We start from the raw sequence: 24,705 nt of genomic DNA, 5'->3' as shown, positions 1-24,705 counted from the left end.
TGTATGAAGGAACCGTCAAAACGTTCATCTTGAAGAAACAAAAAACTTTGAAGAGATTGAATCATAGAATTTATCATCTGGATGTAAATATGTTATTGTAGCTGATATTTTACATGTGGTAGTTTGCGCTTTTCCTTCTTGTCATACATAATGCTAATTTGCTTTACATTAAATTATTCCATACCTTATGATACATAAAGCTAGTAGAAGATTTTTTCTTAGTTTTTATTTGTAAGTGATAGAAGTACTTCGAAGTACTTTTAAAGTTTTTTGGATTTTTTTGCTGCTACATCAAAAATTGATAGGCACTGCATTTTTTCAATTTACCTAATTGAAAAAGAGCGCTAATTGTTTTATTTATTTACTACTGATTCCCGCTACCCGCCGAAATGAGCACCAATTGTTCGATGCCCCACCCGCTCCGCCGCCCAACGTAAAGCGAAAACGGCAAATTATAATCCGTTTTTTCGCACACAAAAGGGCACGAATGAAAGAAGCAAACAGGCGGGAAAGTGCGCGGCCCGAGAGTTGAGTGTCTGCCAATCAGATGGAATGGAAATCGGTACCTTTTCGGCTAACAAGCTCTTCCGGGCGGTCAATACTTCAACGCTCTTCGTACGGCAACAATTCGCAGTAGGACGATAAATGTCTACAATTCATTACGCGGGGTTAACGGGACTCCGAGTCCGGGCCAGCCTGCCTCTTGATCTATGAGGTTGAGCGATGCCTTAGTAGGGCCTTCGGTGTCGCGGGAGTTTTGCATCAGTCGTGGCATTTCGGCGTAAAGTTTGGCGATGAGTAACTAACCAGAAGAAGGAGAAGCGCGAACGAATCAAGACGCAAAGCAGCAAGAAATAAAACCAAATAAAAAAAAGGCAAAACATCAACAAAGGGTAGCGTTCCCCTGGGATCATCGCCGGGAACGCCGAATAAGTAGGTCGAAATGTTTATTCAACAATAATTTGATGCTAATGATTTCTTGCCGTGAGCTTCGTGAGAGGTGTACGTGTGCACATGGTAAAGTAAAACGGCGATGGCGAAGCAAGCAGAACGCGATTGCACAACAATTCGCTAACTGTGAATTCCCTCGTTGCTGCGTGGCCCTCCGTCATCGGGCCCCGTTCTACTGGGGGTTGGCTCGGAAACCGTTGCATTGCATGGCTTTGGCTCGTTTTCTCGGGCTTCCCCGCCGTGTCCGTTGTGTCGAGAAAAAAAAAATAAAAGCAATTGCCGGGCTTGGCCGTCGACTTCACATACTTTTGCACAAGCTTTTGCACAAACGGTGGTTCGATGTGCTGATGGCACCGAAACATCCCACTCCTCCTGCGCAACTACAGAAGACGGAATCCCATGCAGAAGACGGTTCTAACGTTAGCCCTTTAAACATGCTGCCATAATGCTAACGGAAGGTACTGACAAAAAAACCGGGGAAAAGAAAACCTAAGTAGAATGTTTCAAGATGGTTAGGTTGGTGGCGGCAGATATAAGCAAAAAGCAAACCTTTGCATTTAATTTTTAATCTTATTACAGACGCTTTGTTCAATGGTGTGCTGTCTGCTTGTTTTTGCTCCTTTCACCCCAAACCATCTAAGCAAATTCCCATCTAAACCATCCCACCAAAACTCGCTGGACATCCCGGAGAAGGGAAGGTAGAAGGAGACAGCAGAAGAAAGGTGACCACAAAATTGAGCGTGAATCAGAAATTGGATCGCATTATTATTATGGTACGCTTTTGTGTGTATCAGTGGATCAGTGCTGTGGGCCGGTGGGTGCTAATTTGGCCGTGGCGCTCAGATAGCGTGATGGCGGCGGCGGCGGCACACCACATTGCACCACTGTCCGAGCGCCGGCAACTGTGGGCCTGTGTGGCTTTCGGACTGGGACGGCTGCTTACTGGCGGCTTCATCAAGCTCACAATTGCTCGCGTTGACCGCATTATGGACAGTTATCGAAATTATAATTAGATAGGTAGGAATCATTCGTCTGGGTAATTTTTATAACGCGCTTTCATTGAGGATGGAGGGTTTTTTTTTGCTTTCTTGAGTTTGTTGAAGAAAGAATGAAATTTTTTTTTCTTCGTTTGTGTAAGTGGAGTGCTTGAAAACTGTAAATATGAGAGCATGGAGCAGGAAGGCCAAATAAAGAAAGTTTTGTTTTTTGCTATGAGTGGAAAAAGATGAATAATTTTACTAAAGTAATCTAAAAAAATGTAAGAACTGTGAAATTAGAAATTATTTAAAATGTTTCTAAAAGTAATGGTGCTTTAGAAAGTGGTTATGAAAACCACAAATAAAATACATTTAGAACAGTTCAACAATTTTCCTTACCTTAAAATGGATAACTCCTAAAAGAGGCTTGCGAAGATTTTGTGAATGTTTACGGTAAGTTTTTTTTTTTATAAACTCATCCTACAATCTATTGACGATTCATATTACAATCCATTCAAGAAGATAATCGACTAAAATGTATAATTAACTTTAATATTTAAAAGAAGCAGTAACGAAATCTAAAGATCAAATCAAACAGCAACGAGAACCTCTGCAGCTTCATACATATCACAAATTGATATACAAAAGCGCAGTAAAAAAAATGAATAAAAATGACACAAAAAAGATGTTGAATGAGTTTTAAGTCAATTGTGCTTAATAACGAAAAAAATGGATGAAAAATCAGGTAAAATTGTATTTTTAACACATTATATTTGACAAGCTCACAGGGTTTTGTCTGTGTTTTATAGTTTTTCACATAAGTTCGAATTAGAAAAATATTTAGAGAACAGTTTCAAAAACCAATAGAAAAATGTTAAAATTCTTGAAAACCCTTGCGATTGAGGAGTACTTTTGATACGCTTAATGTCATTGATAATTACTTCCTGTAATGCACATTCCAGTACACGCTGAACAAAAGCACCGTTCTCACTCCGTTCTCCGCTATTTGCTCCCTGATCCAACTGTCTCTCCAATGACTGCGCTCGATAAGAGCATATTTTATTCGCCCGCAATCGATAATGGTTTGATTATGACGTTAATGATGCTTCAATCGAAGTTCTTTTACCGATAGTTTACGCGATAGAATAAAACGCAACCGCCAACCGTTCCAAGAACGTTGGATAAAATACTTGTCACAGTTCTTTTTTTTTATTGTCATTTGAAAAATTATGTAATGACATCATAAATGAAAGAGATACTTATGCTTCGCTCCTATCCCCACCACGTACCCACCGGCAAGGAACGCTTTTCGTATCCTTTTGTTTGCCTAATTCGGAGCCATTAATCAACAGGAAAATTGTCATCATTGCCATTGTCGCGCTTCGGGCAGCCGCGGCAGGGGGCCAAACCAACTGCACATACACAAACAAACACACACACACATTGTGAAACCTCAGTGCCAGAGTTGATTGTTTTGTCGTTTTTTTTATCTCTCTCTCGAACACAGTTGTCGCTAATGTTCATTGTCTGCGTAACATAAATAAGCGTGTGAAATCATAATGGAAAAAGGGTCTCTCGCTGGCTGGCGGGCGGGCTCACCACTGGCACAGCGAGTATCGAGACACCTCTCCTACCCCTCACACCCTCCTCCACCTCCTGGCAGCGGTCTTGTGGGTAAAAGGCGCGCTTTACGCTCTAATTTTTATTCCTTCCCATCAAAACCCTTTTGCCGCGGCAACAAGCTGCGCCGTAGCTTTTGAGCTTGTGCGGACCTTTTTATTGTTCCATCATTCTACTCCATTGCGTTCTCGTTACCACCCCACGATTGCACGGTGTGGGTTTTCTGAAGTTCCGTCGTTTTTTTTTTCTTTATTTTACCGCTAACCGGGGCCAGGCCGGGGCGTCAAGAGAGCAATATTAAAATGCGTTTGAAATAGGTCGGCACTTCGAGGTTGCTTTGCACCTGTGCAACCTTTCGCTTCCCTCATTACCATAACGGGCAACGGGTTTCCCCCCACTTAGTACACCTGTGTTGGTGGGGAGGGGAAAGGGGGAGGAAAAGAAAAGGGTCCCATCAGTGCGCCATCATAGGACGGAGTGTAGCCCTCATCGCTGCTAGCGGGACGCGAACGGATGGACGGAAGCAGCAATCGTTTTGATTCTTTTCCCGCAACTTCCCGGTCTCATTAGCATCGATAAAAAGATGAAGCATCATCCCCCGTGCATCTTCTCGCTCCCCTTTTCACGCTGCATACTGCTTTGCCAGGGGTCATTTCGAGCCCCCCCCGGGGGGGTGAGCTTTCCGTATGATGGGTCAAGTGTGGAGAAAAAGGCGAACGTAACTACACCGCCGGGTTCGGTATTACACCTTTTCCCGGCCGGGGCAAACAATGTTTTAAAGTTACGGGTTTCGTCGTTTTTTTTTTGTTTCTTGCCTGTTTACGATGAAATAATTATCCACAAGAACAACGAATTAGATGGCTCTCCCCCCGTGCTTTTAGATAGCGAACGGCGGAGGAGAAAGATTGCTTCTTTTCGAGAGATTTGTAGCCGTTGTGAGTTTGAACGGCGGAAAAAGGGTGTTTTCCCCCCTTTTTGCACCGCGAGTGGTCCATTTATGGATGGTGCTGATGGAATTATGGAAATGAAGTACAATGGCCATCTCCAGCCGCAGTTGTTCTTTGTTTGTTTACAGTTGTTCTTACCATATATTACATCGCTGTATAATTTTTGTCTAATTAAATTACACTCGGGAACGATTTTATGGGGGTTTTTATTTGGATTAATTTGGTTTATGAATCATTGTGTGCACAACTAGTGTGCTGAGAACATGGTATCAATATTTAAATTTATATTGTATAAGCTATCATCATGTTGTGTCAACTTGCTGCGGGAAAAAGCTATTTTATTATTCATTTGTTAATTATCTTATGCGGACAAAATGGCTAAAAACCCTACCAAACAAGGTGATCTTGTTCATAAATTTATTGCACCTCGAAACACAGACAGATTTTGTAAGACTTTCGCCAATTTATAATTCAACTGTTTGGCTTTTCGAAATTCTTGTTGGCTTTGTGCTTTTCGAAATTCTTATTGGCTAAACTAGATTTTTTTCATTTGGTATAAACTAATAATAACACTAAATTATGATCTAAAATGTCGCCCAACACATAGTGGCGTTGTGTCTCAATTTATCCTAGAGAAATTGCAAACATGGACATAATATTAATTAAGTAGGATTCGATGCCTTTGTTAATTTTGCTTTTTGTCAACTCGAACGACGTAACAACATGTCCGTCATGGGTTCAAGCCTCAAATGGACCGTATGCCGCCATACGTACACTGAAGGCCAAGCAACAACGGTTGTTGAGCCAAAGAACAAGAAGGTATCGAAACAAAGTGAATAGTTAAGAAAAGGGAAAGCAAAACTACCGAACACAACTGTATCTTCCATTGCGTGAGCCACTGTAGTACAGTGTTGAATTTTAATAAGTTACTCGCATACCTTGTAAGGCTGAGAAAGGCTAAAAGTGACCTAACAGATAATGGCTTAATATACCGGTTCTGTTATCTCTGGACAAGGTACGGCCCACAAAAGTTTTTTAATTTATCGGATGTTCTATAAGTTCTCAAAAATTGCATTGTAAGCTAATGCGGACTGTTTGCTGTATTAATTAGAAGAAATTGGAGAGCGAACACATCCCTGGATGGATGTCATTAGATAGCGTAAGAATGCTGGATATGGTCCGCTAATTTCGTGCTGTTCAAATTTGGTGTGCTGCCTATCCAATTATTAATTGACTAAGCGATACGGTCTGGCCATTTCTATTGCTCATTTATTTTCAATACATGAAGCAAATGAAAACTAGAACATTTTCCACACTAATTTTCACATTTGGCCACACTTCTTACGGTAGAAGCTCTTTCCACCATGAAGTTCAAACACACGAAAAAACCTTTAATAACTGGAAAATTGATAAAACATTTCATTTCCTCCTATTTACAAGCTTTTCATTAGCTGTTGTTCCTATACCTTCGGCTCTCTCTCTCTCCACGCTCTCCATTCTTCGATCCCGCTTCATTACCCACGCCAAACTACCGTTTCCCATCTCGAGACTCGGTGTGTAAAGCTTCAGCAAATTTGGAAGATCCTTCCAATCAGTATCGGTTGGACAGTTTCGCATCGTTCGGAGCTTTTGCTTTGGGAACGCGTCCGTACGCAACCGAACGGTGAATTGCGTGTCCATTCCACTCTCCGCCCCTCCACAGACAGTGTGTAGTGTTATGCCGGTCAGCCATCCGGCCACTCCACGACCGTCGGCGAGTCTTTCCAGCCAGGGTAGAAAATGAATTCTGACAGCTAGAAATTAATGCTACTTTAGGCCCATCTTCCGCATCCCACCGTACCGCTAACTTTTAATCTATAAATAAGCTTTGCTCAGCTTCCCCATCCCTCCGTTCCGTGCCGCGTCGGAACAGTGCGCACACGGTTATGAATCCGAATAAAAACTCGCCAATACTTCGGGGGCCCTCCAGAGTGGGGAAGTCGAGCGAATTTACGGAAGTCCACCGGCAGTGGTTTTGCCAGGCAGTGGTTGAGACTCGGTGACTCGGTGGGAGCAGAAAAATTCAATTAAACTTTTGCAAGAATTTATATTGTCTGAGCACTGGCGGTGGCGGGTACGGGTCGTCCGTTTGCCTTATCTCGTTACCGTTGGCGAGAACGGGGCGACGGGTTGGGGGTGCAAGGGTGCGAGCAACATGTTGGGAATTGAAAATTAGTAAACTCATAGCGGCCGGTCTTTTGAAATAGATCTGAGTTCGTTTTTTTGTAGGTAGAAGTTAAATAGCACTGAAATCGTCTTAGGGGCTGGATGCAAAACCGGGGAAGCTTTAATAGGTGGAATGGTCATTCTATTAAGATTTTGCAAACAAATTGAGAAAAAAAACAACACGCAAAAAAAGCTCTGTAGAATGCTCTGGGAATGAAATGTTAAGAAGATAATACATTCCGACGGGAGTTTATTTTCATTTCCCATCTGTGTTTTGTTTCATCCATGGTCTGCGCTTATCCAAAAAGCTAATAAGTTAATTTCGTTCCAGAGAATGCAATGCAAACAAGGGGCGCAAAAGGAAATTGCGTAAATTCAGCTCTATAAAGAATGCAGTCCACTTTATTCCTCCCAAGTGCATAGAGCTGGCTCCATGTGTGCTTCATTTTTATCGTTACGATGTTCTACTTGCAACAAAAAAGCAACTCAATACTCTCCCTGTGAGGATGAGCAAGAGACAAAAACAAGCCAACAATTTGTACGGTTTAAAAAAAAAAAAACAACAAAACTGACAAACCATTATCCAATGAACCATTTGGGCTGTGTTCCCGGGTGCGTGTCTGCGTTTACGGTCCATCCTGCATCACACACGCACACACACCCACCGATGGTGTACCACCCCAAAATCCCATCCGCAGTCGAAACCGTTCTCCATAATGATGTCGTACCGTTGGCCAATTGCCAGAACAGAATCGTGTCCACGGAATTTTTCCGATGCTGGTCAATATTTTACCAGCCCTGCTGCCGCGGGCCCGTCCGACAATCCCTGTCTGCACCCCTGCATTCAACGGCCCGTTATCCAGGCTCGCTCGAGCGCAATACGGCTTATGTAGAGGGAGCCTGTGCTTCACTTTTTTCCTTTTGTTTTTGTTTTGGGGTATGTTTTTGGGTTTTGTGTTGAGCGTTCTGCCCACTTTCCGGCAGCCTGCCCAATCGCGCGCGCGGTTGTTTGTCTCTAGCTGCAAGGGCTCATCCTTCGAAACGAAACGCCGATGCACGTTTTCGGCTGGTGTCGCCGGCTGAAGCCCCATATCCAAGCCAGGCCCAACTCTTCGGGGAGCTATTTTCGTACCCGTGTCATGCGCGACGAATGATTGCAGCATTATATTCAATAAAGCATTTTACTGTTGAATTTTTTAATCGTTCTCGGGGGTGATTTTTCCTTTTATTTTATTGAAATAAAAGCGAATAAAATACGGCGGGTGCGAGACAGATATCGAAAGCCTTGGCAGGGGCGAAATTGAGGCACGGATAAAACAAACAGAACAGTTGCTGTGGGAGATGCATTGGGAAATGTGTTGCATTCACAGGAAGGTTCATGTTGTTGGCAAACGGATGATGAATTTTGCTGAAAAAAAAAAAAAGATAAACAATATACAAATCGAGACACAAACAAGGAAAAACATTGTTGATGTAAATTGTTTATAAAATTATTATTAAATATTATTTACCCATGAACGGTTTCGATTTTCAATGCCTTGTAGTTGCAGGTTTGATAGGTTGATGACAATTTATTTAGAAAATGCATACGTTTTCAGGAACATCAATGTTGAAACTCTATAAACTATCATGGAAAATGTAATCAAGAAACTCAACGGGTGATAGTAAATGGAGATTCACCAAGGCCAAAACTAGGAAATTTGATAGAAATTTTAGTGAAACAGAAACATTTTAATGCAAATCAAATATTAAAAAGGAAATAATTCATGGAGTGGAATGGAATTGAATAGAATTGTGCGTGATTAAATTCATAAACGTGTTCATTGTCTGGTTGTAACATATTTTACTATTTGAAAAAGCAAATTTCGATCAAAAAACTTTCTTTTCCGACTACTTTGCTGCTATTGTGATGGTCCAAAAAGACCAACAAAAAACTATTCATTATTGTAATGCAACTCAATTTTGACGCTGGTTTAATAGGAATATCGAGAATTTATGATGTAACTTTACATTTCGGTAACATTTAGCTGTCAGAAATGTACGATTTTGATTTATGAATTATTCAATACAGCATTCAATATCAATAAGAGCGTATAAAATGTTAATTCGTGGTCGATTTTGCATTGTCCGATAAATAATGAATATCAAATTCATTTCAGTGCCTTACTTTTTTTAAACAATGTCATGGATCAAAAATTGGTTCTGTTTCTTCCAATGTTATAATGATCACAACTATCGGAATATGTCTGTTTAGTGTATGGTGGAACGATTAAAAAAAGAAAAACATAATGAGAAAATAGTGTGTAGTTGTAACATCTTGAAGTCCAAATCCAACACGATTGATGATAATTATTGATGAAAAATCGTTGATTACCTCACGTTAACAGGAATAATACCACAACCATCACCGTTGGTGCGTTTATCCTAGTGCATTCCGATTGGTATTTTATTTATAAAAGCTATGCAGTAAAACTGATGCTAAAAAACCCTCCCTCCATTGCTATAAAGTAAGATTTCATTCAATTGCAATCCCTGTGTTCAAATGTGCTTTACGTTTGAGATTAAGTGTAATTTATCGCGCCCATACACGCACACGCTAACCGCATTTGTGCAGAAGTGTGTACGACACCGATGCTGCGAATGATGAAAAACGAACATGCACGATTCGCGGGGGGATAACACCGAGACTGTGACCGGGGACGAAAAAGGACCTGCATGACCGCGGAAGCAGCAAAGCAAAGGGTGGAGAAATATGCACATTCGCACGTATTTATCTTCGATCTGACAATACGGAATCGGGCCGGGCAAACAAGTGTGCATCGTTTGGCCAGGGCAGGCCAGCGCTAAAGGCCCAAACTATGCCCAGCCTACGCGTGAGCTGGACCCTTGCAATTGCACGTGCTTCGTCCTCCTCGACAAGCAAAACGGCGCGATGCAGCAGGGCCGCAAAGGTTATCTCACCTGCCGCTCGTAGCAATGAGGCGGAAAGAAATCTCAACTCCGACGGTTCCAACCGTTATTGATTTAGGGCAGATTGGGTAGAAGAGGCACATGCAGCTGACGTGACGTGAAATGATTCTTCTACAAGCCGAGAATTTTAGCATGTTTTGGGAATTGATTTTAGCGCGTGAAAAACTTTTCTCCACTCCCCCATTAATGGAGTGCGTTTCGGAGTGAAACGGCCTGTTTGGTAACGCAAGCAATCGAATGCAAGCTCCCCACTGATTGGTTGCAGGCAGCAAGGTTATCTTGCTGTGACGCACAGACACAAACACACACACGGGATATCTGTTTATTATTTTGCAAATGGTGTCGGTGTGCATACGGCAGGCGATGGAAGCTGTGGAAGGGATGTTTTTCCCTCGATCGCCTTGTCTACATCTACATGTCCATGGGACGGCTGCGCTGGACAGAAAATCGAACGGGTACGGGTCACTTCCCACTTCCACCCGGTTTCGGACTCTCTCTCTCTCCATTTGCGTTGCGATTGCATTATCAGAGAACTAATGTGTTTACTGCAACGTACGGGGCCCGGAGGGCAGTGAGCAAAATTTCAACGGCGCTAGCGTACGTTAGAGGCTCCCGACCCGAGTTGGTGTGATTGCTGCAGTGAAATTTGGAAAATGCTCGCCCCCGGGGCGACTGTTGCAAAAATGTACTACAGCGTTCGTTCGTTCGTTCGTACGTTCGTTTGTTACCGGGAGCTTTGGTGCTTAGATGAGCCGATAATGAGCGACGAACGTGTTGGAATGTTGTGTACCAGCGTGCGTAAAAAGGCTCTCGCTACTCGTTGCCAACACTAATTATTGGATGGTTTTTAACTAATGCCCAAATTGTTACGTTGGCAACGGAATTATAAATGTAAAATAATGATTATATGACCATGTGGGTTGTAAAATCTTCTTCGTTATTTAGCTATTTATAACTACACAGTAAGCTAAGGTCATAATAGTTACGTGGACATATTTTTTGATGGAATAGAACTCTTAATAGAACTGACCGAAGCATTTTACCAAACAATTTGGAGCCGCTTCTGAAAGTAAGTTATTTTTCATTGTTTTTTTATTTTAACTGGAAAAGCTTTGTAATTGATAGATAAATATGTTGTACAAGTATTTCAGCCGCTTTCGCATCAAAAAACGGTGAAAAAACTAATTAATTTTGAGATCCGGCACGACCATTCCACCGACGTCCAAAAAAAGCTTCCACCAGCCGCCGCCAGATGTGCTAGTGAAAATCAAAATTACACTTGCGAGTACGGGCAATGTCCCCCGGCCTTTACAAGCAAATATGATTTTGATAAGGAATCATTCAAAGTGCTATCTTTTAAATTTTACTTTGCCTCGTCCAATGAAAAGCGTAAATTGTAAAGCTCTCCACAATCCAGCAAGGAATTAACTCTAAATATATATCTTTTATACATCTACCAGGGTTTTTGTTTGATTTTTCTCCAAATTTCTGTACCACAACACTGTCAGCTCGAGCATGCAGTGTGGTAGAAAAATATGTAAACAAATACTGAATAAACAACTAACAAATAATAAACAAAATATCTTTAACATATTGAAGCCTTAAGACCCTTTTTTTAAATTACATCACAAACGTTCCTAGAAGTGATGGGAAAAGTTGTCAAAAATCTGGAGCCGATTTCGATCCGACTCCGACAATTTCGGAAACGACTCGAAAGGATACTTACAGCATTAGCAGGAGCCATTCGATATCGTCTGACGCCGTCCAGAGTCGTTCAGAATCGGAATTGTCTGGAGTCGCCCGAAGTAGGAGTTGTGTAGAGTCGTCCGGAGTCTTCTGGAGTCGTTTGGAGTCGTCTGGAGTCGTCTGGAGTCGTCTATAGTCGTCTGAAGTCGTCTGGAGTCGTTCGGAGTCGTCCAAAGTCGTCCATAGTCGTCCATAGTCGTCCGGAGTCGTCTGGAGTCGTACAGAGTCGTCCGGAGTCTTACGAAGTAATCTGGAATCGTTCTGATTCATTCGGTGTTGTCCGGAGTTGATGCCGTTCATTGTCGGCCAAAGTTGGCCGGAGTAATGTGTGTGTGGTCAGACATTTCATTTCGTGGTGTTTTTTTTCGCTTTGTACTTCTTAAACAGATCTTTCTTTCTACGGACGGCCCCAACTCCGGACGACTACGACTCCGGACTTCGGTCAACTCCGAACGACTCTAGACGATTCAAAGCGGCTCTAGACAACTCCGGCCGACCCTGAAGTCGGATTCGCACTAACTATAGCGGGAGTCGGAACAGATTCTTGGCTGCGATCTAGAGAGCACATCACTAGATCCCATCGTTATTTTACAACACGACAAAATACTTGCAATGGGTTGCCATCGTCTTAAGATAAAACAAGATTATGTGTAACACTCACAACACTTCAGATTGTCTCTAAACATTTCAGTAAAGCCCCTTGTAACCCCAACTCATTTAAATCCGGCTGAGCAATATGCTTATGATTATCAGCAGTTGTTTCTGTTTAAACGTTGGACTCATGGCTGTGTAAACACCATTTTCTATCCCTGAATTATGGGTTCACCTCATTATAGATGTGCGTTTATCATCTAATGGTTGCTCAAAAACATATTAAAATATTTTAAAGGAACAGCTAGCAAAAACAAAAATCCTTCAAACTAAAATGTAAAAAAAAAACGGATTATAGTAATACCAAAAACAACCGTTTCCTTATTTTCATCCTCGCAAAACGTGCAGTGTACCTGTTTCTCACACGTAACTAGATGCATCTTTTTTGCGAAAGGTCCTGCGGTCCAATATCAACATGTTCTTGGTGGAATGTTCACCGCAGCTTCGCAAGCCATCAGACCGCAGGGCTTCAATACACCCTTACGTTCCCTCCTGCGCGCACACTCACACACACCCAGGCAAAATAGATTGCATTTGCACTTTTGCACCGTACCTTCTACTGCCACCGCGCAGTCACGCTACCCCATAATTCGGGGGGTTTAGACGATTTGATTCGCCTGTCACCCCTCGAGCGCAACGAGATGTTTGCGATTTTTTGTCTATCTGTGTGTGTGTGTGTGTGTGTGTGTGTGTGTGTGTGTGTGTGTGTGTGTGTGTGTGTGTGTGTGTGTGTGTGTGTGTGTGTTTGTGTGTGTGTGTGTGTGTGTGTGTGTGTGTGTGTGTGTGTGTGTGTGTGTGTGTGTGTGTGTGTGTGTGTGTGTGTGTGTGTGTGTGTGTGTGTGTGTGTGTGTGTGTGTGTGTGTGTGTGTGTGTGTGTGTGTGTGTGTGTGTGTGTGTGTGTGTGTGTGTGTGTGTGTGTGTGTGTGTGTGTGTGTGTGTGTGTGTGTGTGTGTGTGTGTGTGTGTGTGTGTGTGTGTGTGTGTGTGTGTGTGTGTGTGTGTGTGTGTGTGTGTGTGTGTGTGTGTGTGTGTGTGTGTGTGTGTGTGTGTGTGTGTGTGTGTGTGTGTGTGTGTGTGTGTGTGTGTGTGTGTGTGTGTGTGTGTGTGTGTGTGTGTGTGTGTGTGTGTGTGTGTGTGTGTGTGTGTGTGTGTGTGTGTGTGTGTGTGTGTGTGTGTGTGTGTGTGTGTGTGTGTGTGTGTGTGTGTGTGTGTGTGTGTGTGTGTGTGTGTGTGTGTGTGTGTGTGTGTGTGTGTGTGTGTGTGTGTGTGTGTGTGTGTGTGTGTGTGTGTGTGTGTGTGTGTTGGATCAAACACTCCCCTCTTCCCCCAGTGTTCCTTATCGATAGCCCCGGTGTTGGTGATGCACTTCATCAATCTAATAGAAAAGCTATTGCCTAAATTGCAGCCACCGTGCCACACGAACAGAGAGTAGTATCATGCTGAAGTCCACCATTCCATTCTACACAAAAAAACACACATCGTCCACTGCCCCCGAAGTGAATCGACTTTTTCGGCCCAAAACCCCGGTGATGGACATTTCTCATGTGCCTGATGGTGCGATGGTGCACTCGCGTTGCAACGTGAGCAACCGTCCGTCTGTCTGTCTGTGTCTTTGGCGAATGTTTTGGGATAGAATTTCAATCATGGCCATTTGCCGGCCCGACAAGGCTACCAGTTCAGTGACACACACACACACATACACGATAGGGCGCGGCAGTCGGTGCCATGTTATGGAAATGCAGCGCACATCTTCTTCTGGTCGCATCTTCTGCCATTTCCCCATGTCCCTGTTTGATTGAACGCTTCCGAAGTGTTCCGGCACGGCCCGTCGTCAGCCCCGGAAGGAAGAATCACACGCGAGTGGTGCCAATCCGACCGCCGGGCTTTGGCTGGTGTTTAGATCACCTGTTTTTTCTGTCGCTCTTCTTTTTTATTCGAGCGGGGAGAACTATCTCACCTTCCTCCCTTTCCGCTAGCAGCAAGAGTTTGCATTGGCGTGGCCGAGTGAGTGTGGACGCGGAACAAATAAACCACCGATCGGTATTTATGGTACCGGGGGCGGCCGGCACATCCTGCGAAATAGAAAAACATCACTTACATAAAACACACTCCACACTCACCCATATGTATGTACTGCACAAAACACTCCTCGATCGTTTCGAAGTCGAACATTTACCAAATGGCATCCATTTGCGCACTGTGGCGCTGAATGTGAACGTTCATTTTGCTGCTGTGTCTGTGTGTATTTTTTTTTACTCCACGTACTTCTGCCACTGTGTGCTGCGAGGGCTGAGAGTGTTGCTGAAAAAAGGGAAAAACAAGCCCGTCCGCCGGAAAAAGGTGTACGGTTGCTAGACGGGATGGTAGGTTGGTGGTCGACGGGGCAAACCGCAATGCTCTCGTAATTGATGGGATTTATTTGATCCCACGGCGGATTACCCGGTACGTCGGTATTCTTCGATTTCCTGTCGACTGATGATCCACATCGAACGATGTGAACGAAACTCGGCCGACCAGACGGAAGCCACACCACAAACACACACACACATACACTTCATATATTCCTATCGGTTGGATGTTGATTTTTGATTTGTGCTGGTTTTTTCGTATCCTTTCTCTCTCGCTCTGTGGCCCAGTTCTATCTTTTTTGTTCATGCGCTGTACTGGTAATGCTGGCCAGAAAAGTGGACGGCAAAGCGAAGTGTGTGTGAAACGGTGGTGTGCAGGTGTTAAGTGGTTCATTGTGGAGCTTGTCTTACGTTGATCGTTTATGAGTTCATCCTCCCTATAGCGGTGGGTATTAAGCGGTGCGAATGGTAAACTTTACACACTGCACGCGAAGAAGTGTTTGCAATTACACGAACATAAATACATGTTTCCTGGTTCGAATTGGTATGTTATTATCGTTAGCGATGATTTTAGTTCAGTTTGGTAGAAGATGGGCAGACAATATATTTAATATCCTAGCTCTACTCGAACTAAACTGCTCTTTTCATTAGGTGGTACGTTCACAACTAACTTACGTTCTTTACTTATTCGGGTTGCGATGTATCTATACTGATTGTTATTCATCATTTATCTACTCATTTTCCCAGTTTGACGAGTTATCATGCCTTATTTTTGAAGATATAATTTTTCATTGCAAAAAATGGAAACTTTATTGGTAATTTACTGTTATTGTGTAAGTTTTCCATTCATATCATGACCTTTTGCATATGTCTTGCTTTTTATCATATGCTTTTGGAGCATTTTTATATTGAAAGTACACATTTTAAGTTGAAATTTGTTTTAATATACTTTTTATAACAAAATCTAATGAAAATTGCCTCAATTTTCTTACAGTTTCTATTTAATTGGATGCAACATGTTCAGTGTATTTTGGCCTTAAGCTGTCTTCCATATAACAAGTGCCTATTCATACGCAACAAGGCGTGATTTAACGTTTCCGATTAAAAATTGATCAATAACTCTATCACTTGACAATATCTGTTGACGATTTCCAGTACACCAAAACGGGATGGCTTTTCTTACAAAACTACACATCACGTCGTGAAACGTTCTTCATTGATCAGAGGAGCATTATAATTCTCGCTGCTTAAGCGATTTTTCAATAAAACTGTCACAGTTCGAGCAAGTCCTTAGTGCACAGTATGGCTTATAGATATGGTTAAATGTGCATAATTGATCTCAATAATAAAGCAGTACAGGAAATGTAATGTAATAGCTTTGAAAATTTATGATATGGTCAATAGCAGGGAATCAAGACTACGAGCAATATTAAGCATTGAATTAAGGTCGACAGAATTTAACTGCAAATATCCATAACACCAAATGATAACTGAATGTAGCTCTTTAAAAACATTGTCTACCTTAAAATTAGTACATCATCTTAAATGATGCTTTGAGCTGCTCAATGACAATCGGATGCTTAAGTTATATATTCAAGTATTTTTAATAATTTATTTTTACTCGTTCTCCAGAACTATGTGTTTTCTATGATGTCAGGTTCAGTTAGGTTCGTTGTTATTTAGTAATGTAGGCCAGCCTACGCTAGATGTCTTTTTTAAACAGATGAAAACATTAAACATATTAAAAAGAAGTGTTAAAATAACAACAGTAATTATAGTAATCATAACTGATATTTTTATTATTTTTCAAAAAATTGTATTGCTTGGTCTTAAACTCTTTAACACCGTTTTTTTCTTTGTTAAATTTTCTCCCCATTCCCAGGCTAATGAGTATGCCTCCTACCAGAACACGCTCGGGCGCCGGTCGACGCTCGTCGGACCGTACACGCACATGAGCAAATACTCCTACCCGACGGACGTCAGCCTCAGCAGCCACTACGGCTACACGTCCTGGGGGCTGTGGCGGGACAGCCGCAACCTGTCCTCGTCGCTGTACGCGAAAAAGCAGAAGAACATTAAATCGTTCTCCATCCTGCTGATGTCGGCCGCGTTCATCGTCGTGCTGGCGGTACTGTGCGTCGCCGGACTGGCGTTCTACTTCAGCACGTTTAAGGCGGATCTCAGCGAAAGTAAGTAGCTGCAAGTGTGTAGTCATTGAAAACTCCATTGTTTTGTCTCAAAAGCAAGAGTATAAAAAAGGGCAAAAAGAAATTAAAAGATCGAGTAAGCAATGGAATTTATATCTAGTGAGCAAATTATGAACCATTTCTGGTAGGTAACGGTGCCATCTAACAGCTTCTCTCTTCAGTATGAAAACACCACTTTCTTCCAGCACTTCGTCACAACCATTCCCGTTACGCTTCGGATAGCACAAAACTGCACAAACATAATGGATAACATTAGCCCGCCCGTTGACAGGTGTGGGCAGCATGAAACACCTGGCGCATCCATCGTGTCCTCTCGTGCTATGATTCCTACAGTTGTGTCGCCCTTTTTTTGTGACACCCCGCTTCCGCAGTACGATATACATGGGCTGAAACAACGGCGCACCACGTCCACTGCCACGACCCATGCATGGTTGGACAAGTTGCAAAACTACTCCCGGCATTCATTATGTCATGCCGGGACTTGATGCATCAACTGATTTAATACCACTCCTTCCGGCAGCTCAAAGATAACCATGGCACACCACGGTTGAAGGGCACACTGCCCCTGGTGGCAGGCGGCGTATATGATGCTTTTTTGGTTCGGTTTTGTCCCCATACTTGTCTAGCATCATCATCATCATCCCCATCATCACGGAACCCTGGCTATGAAGCTCATATCCTTTCCCCCTTCCTCGCTTTCCACGCGAGGGGTCTCTTTGTTGTGGATTTAATGATAGTCCCTGCCTGTGGACAAATGGCTGACGGTACCGGTGCATTTTTTGCCAGTGTGCCTTTTGGCTTGCTCACCCACTACTACGCGGTAGGGGTTGTCAGTCTATCGACTGACCATCGGAATGACTTTTTTGCACACCAACGTGCCATCACACACACTGAGGAGGACCGGGGTTCTGCGAACCATAATTCAACAGTTTTCCACCGACCGGCGTCGGTTCGGGTCACCGAAAAACAAACTTTGCACTGGAGCTTAATTAAAGTCAGCTGATCAATAGATGAGCCCCGTTCTGTGATGTGTTTTTTGTGGTGCTCTTTTTTTCTGTCGTGTTGCCCGTTGTCGTCATCCTGCGTGTGCTGTTGCGCACGGCAGAAGGTTAGCAAACTCGGTGGTTGGGCTGGCCTGGCCGAATGATATTGTGCTGCACTATCGTATTATGCTCATCAATCTTCAATCAAAAAACCACAGCGACTCATGATTAAAAGCGAGAGGCGGTGTGCCGGTGCGTGTTTTGGCGTTGTGTTTGCACAAGAATAGAACAAGCAGCGGGTGTGCGTGTGTGTGAGTGGTTTTACGATGTACTTGACTGTGCTGGAGTGTTGTTTGTGTTGTTCAGAAGTTCAGAGAGTTGTGGTGTTTTGTGGGGTATTGCATTGGCTGCACTTTTTTCAGGGTAACTGTAAAGAATTTTTACACAAAACATCATATTTATTATGATGTACAGTCTGTAGCTCGATGAATTGGTTAGCAATTTAAGGTCCAATTAATGGTAGAGATAAGTTCAATGAAGAAATTATTTGTTTTAATTTTTTTTTATTTCTCATTAATTTTTACATTTTATAATACATAAAAGAAGAATACTATACTTCTGATTTAGTAATACTAAAATCATATAAATATATTTATAATTTACCAACAAATTCTCCAACAAATGGGATGCTTATGATTAAAATAAGGGAATATATAAGGAAATATATTTTTGTAATCACAAAATTTTTAATTAAAAGATCATTTCCTTTGATGTTTTATGCTTACTGTGTTGATGTGGATTTTGTGATATATCATACAAGGTGCCTAGAAGTACTGCAGGTGGATTCTTAGCCTAAATTTTGGTAGCCATGATGGATGAAGATTTTTATCAAGAGCTATTGAGGAGAACAGGTCGACGCAAAGCCCTTTGCTAGGTTGCCATTTTCAGCTCGCTTTTGACAGTTTCATGAAAAAGTGTTTACAAAAAAAAGGCTAATAGTTAACGTAGAAAAGTGGACAAATTTACTATTAGGAAGTTTCTATTGGTTAAATTTCTTGCGGACAATCACTTCTGGAGAATAAAGGAGAAGTAATTGCAGTCTACTATGTATTCAGAAAACCTCATTGTTTGCCATTCTGTGACCACGAATGGACCTTTTGCAACGGTCCTGCTGCAAGAACGAAAAGTTTAACAGGCACAAAATAGCACTTTACATGTTCCAATTGGGTAACAGAAGTACTATTTACTTTCATTTAAACACTGAGAGTTAAATGAAACATCGAATCGGCACACACAAGTACAATATGCATACCGTCTTCTGTTTATAACCCGGCGACGAATGGTAAAAGAGATCCTTGGATTGTATCAGCCATGTAATACCCTATTTGGATTATAATTCTTATAATATTCTAACAGGAAATGAGTGCAAAATGTTGAACAAAACTCTTATTCACTGCATAGCAACGTCCATTGCTAAACATAAACAATGTTCAATTTAACTGTCAAATTTTTCCCATGGATTTCTGTCAATTTATTCTAAACGTATCGATCTGTTCTCTTTCAAAGACCTTGATTTTTATGAAGAATGGCAGATAGAGAGTTTTAGTTGCCAAGGACATTGTATAAAGCTTTGACCTAACTATTATACTGATTTAATCAATAGTTTGTTTGCAATTTCAATGCTTTGAGCTCAAAAATTTGGATTTTTTTCAATTTTTATTTGTTTTTTGTTGCTATTTTATCAAATGATAAAATTAGAATAAAATTAAAAACTTTTGGGTTGGTTCAGTTGTCAGTTTCGTTAAAGTTTCGGCTCCTACAAGACCGAACGGAATCGATCCCCTACATGACCGTCTCGTAGTAACAAGGATTGACCATCAGGCGACGTGATATTAATAACTCTCGAAAGCCTGTGTAAATAAATATTTTTAGGTATCTAGAGTCAAAAGAACGATGTAAGATTATCACGGATGTTCAAGTAACGCTAATATCTTCGAAACGCATTCATATTACATATCATCACGGGAGAACGCACTGCTATTTATCGAAAAGTGGTACACGAGCCGCATAAATACAAACCTGACAGCATATTGAAACGTAATTTGTTTATCCTCTTTCTTCCCGCCCTTCCTTTAACACCAGCAATTCTGGCCTTCGACTGTACGTTCCGGGTCGCACGGGGCGACATCTACACGACCGGGTTGCGCACGAACAGCACGCCGGTGTACCGGCAGAAGACGGCGTTCTACGAAAAGCTGATCGAAACGTCGCTCGAACGCAGCGGTCTCACCGTTTCCCGCACGGAAATCATGAACTTTGGTGACGGCCCAACCATAGCGCTCAGCTTCCGGGTGTTTCTGGACATGCGGAAGATAAAGATGTAAGTAGTTTGCAACTACCGCCGCTCGATCGCTACGGTTTGGAGAGCTCAAACTTATCTGCTGCGCCATTGTTGTGATTGTGTAACGTCCACGATACATTCTTTTCTCCATGCACTCCACTTTTTTTTCATGTCATCATCGTTGGCCACCGTGCAGCACCATCAACAACGTGGAGGAGCACATCCGGACCGCCTTCCTGAGCGAGGTGCTCAACCCGAGCTCGGCCTTCAAGAACATACGCATCGATCCGGACAGCATCGAGATTAAGCGGCTGCTCGACCAGGAGGTCCTAAAGACGGCCCTGCTCACCCGGCATGAGGTAAGCACTTTCCCCGAAACCCACCCCTGGATTAGATAACACTGATGATGATTTGTTTTTTCCCTACCCCCATCTTTTTCCCCTTTTTTCTTTATTTGCCGGGCGCTGCAACCGACCGACGCACACTATCACTCATGGCCACCGTGATGACGTTGCTGGTATGACCGTGCTCGCTCAGCCGGCCTTTCCGACCGTGGTCAAATCGTCGCCCGGCGGAACGGGCCCACCGTCCGATCAGGACCAGCGGCACGTCACGAAGAAGACGGGAGTAATCGAAAAAACTATCCACAAGTTTACACCGCGCGTCACGCCGGCCCCACCAGCCCGTGCCGGCGACGCCAGCAAGGGCGGAATCGTCGAGGCGGAATCTGACATTGACATGGATAATTTACCGGTTATACAAGGATCGTTTGAGATAACGAAAACAGATGCCGACATCACGCAGAAGCGAACCGGCAGCAGCAGCAGCAGTACGGATCCGGTCGGACGTGTGCCGGTCGCTGCCTCGACGCTCAAACCGTTCGCCGTCAGCCCGGCCCAGATAACGATTAGGGGGAGCGACCGGACGAAGGCGACGGAGGCGATCAAGGCGGACGGTGAAAGCCCATCAACCGGTGGCTACCGGTACGGGCAGCAGGCGGCGGGCGGCGCCAAGCCAAAATATGAAACGGCAACGGCTAAGATTGAAAAAATGGATAAGCTGCACGCTGCAACGACGAAGAAAATTAAAACGACTTCACTCAAACCACCGTCCAGCCCGGTGGGTGGTGGTGGAGCAGGACGTCGGTCAACAACGGCAAATGTCGGTCGAAGCACAACCACAACAACGACAAGGTCACCCACCACAACAACGACCACTACGACGACAACGACGATGGCACCTACCCAGCCCGTTCGTAGCAGGACACCTACGCAGGTCGGCAGTACGACGACCAGCCGGTTGACAACGCTCCGCTATCAGGTATTGCCATCTCAGGGCATCGGTTCAAACGAGCAGCCATCATCGTCATCCGCCGAGGACGACTCGTCCAGCGACGAGGAGGACGAGCTGGTCGGTGAACCGACCGACACCGATTCGCATCTCCCCGTCGTGGTGGATGTGATCGGGCTGCCGGGCGACACCGAGAGCGAGCTCAAAAACGACACCCTGCTTGAGACCATCTTTCAGGCCATCCTTAACGACAGCATCCCGGGGGAGCTGGCGCCGGAACGGCGCCGCATCGGCACGGTCGAGCCGGACAGCATACCGAAGCTGGACGTAAATCTGTTCACCTCCGCCCCGGTGCTGGATAAGCAACCGTGGCACCCAATCAATCCCAATCAGCAGCAGCAGCAGGCGAAGGCCGACCAGCGCACCGGTCTGCCCGCCCGGAAGAAGCCCTCCCTGGCGGAGGAAATACTCTACCGGAACCGGCCGTCGGACATCGAGAGCGTGCTGGCGTACACGGAGAATCCCAACGGGCAAATTTACTACCAAAGCTACACCAACCCCAGCTTCGGCTCGTCCACGCTCGGCATCGAGCCGCTCGGCGTGGCGGACGTCCGGCCGTACCCGCTGCCGGTGGACAAAATCCACGAGGAGGTGATACCGGACTTTAAGTACCTGACGCCGACGGCAGTGGATGCGACCGAGCAGCTGCTCAACCTGACGCTGGACGACCAGCGGTTCGAGCACCTGGGGGATGGCGTGATTGCCAAAAAGCCGGACCAGTCCGGGCCACCGGATGAGCCGGCAGCACCGACGGTAACGACGACGACGGAAAAGGTTGGCGACAGCGCGACCACTCTCCAGACGCCGATGAGTGGCAGTTCCGGCGAGGAAAGTCAATCGTCCGATGAAAGCTCCACGGAGGCTTATGGAGAGGCATCCGCGACGGAAGGCATCGATCCGGTACTGTCCGGGGGATTGAATGGGACGCACGATGAGGCACTGGTGGACGTGGGGATGGATCTAGAGTCACGCAACAGTCCGGACGATGCGGAACAGGCGGCGATAACTACAACGCCCAGTCCGGCAATCATCACCACCGCCGGTGGATCAACGGAGCAGCTTGAGGAAGGCACGGAGCAACCCTCCACCACGACCATGCCGACCACCACCTACAGCTCGAGCGAGGAGATTGAGCGGGACGCGGAGGACCTGCTGATCACCAGCACGACCGAAACGATGCCACCGAGCTCGGAAGAAAGTTCCGTGGAGCTTACCACGGCGATTGCCCCTGCCAGCAGCGCACCGAAGCGTCCCGCCTACGTCGAGGTGGAAACGTTAAAGTACACACCCTCCACGCTACCGCCACCCACCACCAACACGCTCCCGGAGCTGTTCCCCATCACGAAGTGGGAGTTTGTGAACGGAACGCGACGCACCACGGCCGAAAAGCCACCCACCAGGAAGGTTTTCAACGAAACGCTGCAAGCCCTGGTGGTGGTGAACGTGCAGCCCGATGGGACGACGGCACTGCCCCGCCAGCCGCTCACCCCCGACCTGGACGACCTGAAGAGCAACCGGCCGAACGGCACGACGCACCTGCAGAACCTGTCCGACATATTCGACACGCTCGCGTCCAAGCTCGGCATCCAGCCGGAGGTTTCGAGCAAGATGCCACCGTTCTCCTCGTTCGCCAAGATCAAGAACCAATATCGCAACACCGCCAACCGGACGGCCAGCCGGCCCACAACCACCCGGCCTAAGCGGAAAAAGAACCGCCCCACGAAAGTCCCGAGCAGCACCACGACAACGACGACGGAGCAGTACCCGGAAACGACGACACCGATGTCACGGGTCATTCCGACCGTCATTAACGACGAAATTGACGACGTCGTGCCGGTGATGCTCGAGACATCGTCCGAGCTGTCCGCCGAGCAGGCCGTCGTCGGCCAGGCGGAGGTGGAAGTGATCGATCCGAACCAGTACGAGGAGATGCTCAAGTCGATGGCGGTCGGGAAGCACGCCGGGACGACGCCCTACCCACCGTCCACCCTGGTGACGCTGCTGCCGGTCAAGTCTAACTCGGGCATCCGCAACTTCCGACCGAAAACGAAGCGACCGCCGCCCCCGGTCACCCACGGACCGCCGGCCCCCCCGGGTGATAAAACGGAGAGCAGAAAAATGGACCCGGCCCAGGCGCTCGGCTTAAAATTAATGAATGCAAATAAAACCGCCGACGGTGACAGGCGCGCGGCCAGCGGTCTGACCGAGCAGCATCCGGTGGCGGTCGAGCAGCAGCAGCAGCAGCAGGGAGGTAGTAATAAAAATAACACAATGGTCGAAACGGTGGTGAGGGCCAGCATGCGCTTCGAGTCGTAAAGCTAACCGCCCTCGGGGGTCGCGGCTTCCGGGTCACGGGGGAGCAGTTCCGTTTCAAAGCGTTCAATCTACGGCAGCAATAGCTAGATAGAGAGATGACAAAAGTAAGAAGCAGAGAGAGCGAGAGAGAGAGAGAGAGAGAGAGAGAGAGGGAAGCAAAAAGGTGATAATTGAGTGACGGCAAACGCGCTGGCCACAATGAGCGCGGTCACAACCATCGTTGTGCGTTCGGTGGCTTTGAGGTGATCCCAAGCACAATCGCTCCCCAGTGGAAACTCATCCTTCTCTCTCTCACACACACACACACTTGGTGTGATGATGGTTCCAGGTTTTGGAAAGATAAACTTGTGTCCCGGAGTGAGACACAAAAAACAGTGAGATTCGTTTTTAAGACTACATCGTACCGGTTTGTCAGGATTGTAGGATTTGCTTACACGTAAGACTGATGCCCGTGCGCGTGTGGACACTGGACAGCTTGGGAGGCTTGGGCAGTATCCCAAGCCCCAGCAGGACCCCATGGTTTTGTTTTTACACGCATTGGCACCGACTACAAACTTAAACCTCGATCTGCTAAGCACACTGGTTAGTGTTTTTAGGAAGTAAGTAAATATAGGTGTAAGTAAGTTACCTTACGAGCAGGCGCAGTGGTCGTGCGTACTGCAGATAATTTATTTCTAAACTCGAAACAATCGTGTACGCGTTAAGTAACACTAGCAATGAAAGCTGCAGGATCGAGAGATGACACACGCACGCGTGTGTGTGTGTAATCTTTCTCTCGCAGGCACTCATTTGTACAGGAGTAGCACGCTCGCACGCACAGGGTGTGCTGCACTAGTTGCTAGTACAGGTGCTCTAATTTATTTTCCGTATCACATGCAGCAAACGATGCATCTAGCAGGAGCGGGCATTATCGCTCCCTTGGCTTTGGATGCGATTTATGAGGGGTGGTTTTTCTTTATTTTTTAAGCAAATGTGTGAAAGTGAAAAACAAACAAAAATACATACAAAACACGATATTGGAAATTGAATTTTAACTTGTACTGCCGGGCAGGTGCGCTGTATTTCAGTAATAAAAATTGACATGAACAAAATAA

General features: G+C 45.1%; 1 protein-coding gene across 5 annotated transcripts in view; it reads left to right on the top strand.

Annotated features, from left to right (window-relative positions):
- The window catches only part of LOC120903607 (mucin-2), a 54,613-nt gene extending 29,908 nt beyond the window's left edge, over positions 1 to 24,705 (top strand). For all 5 annotated transcript variants that reach the window (XM_040313132.1, XM_040313133.1, XM_040313135.1 and 2 more), the window contains exons 3-6: positions 16,297 to 16,603; positions 19,747 to 19,984; positions 20,142 to 20,304; positions 20,483 to 24,705. In XM_040313132.1, coding sequence (XP_040169066.1) covers positions 16,297 to 16,603; positions 19,747 to 19,984; positions 20,142 to 20,304; positions 20,483 to 23,611 — 3,837 coding nt within the window. In that variant the 3' untranslated portion in view covers positions 23,612 to 24,705. The remainder of the gene's footprint in view (positions 1 to 16,296; positions 16,604 to 19,746; positions 19,985 to 20,141; positions 20,305 to 20,482) is intronic.

Source organism: Anopheles arabiensis, chromosome 3, assembly GCF_016920715.1.
Source record: "Anopheles arabiensis isolate DONGOLA chromosome 3, AaraD3, whole genome shotgun sequence".
NCBI lineage: Eukaryota > Metazoa > Arthropoda > Insecta > Diptera > Culicidae > Anopheles > Anopheles arabiensis.
Note: the sequence above shows the minus strand (reverse complement) of the source record. Positions and strands in the feature narration are given on the sequence as shown.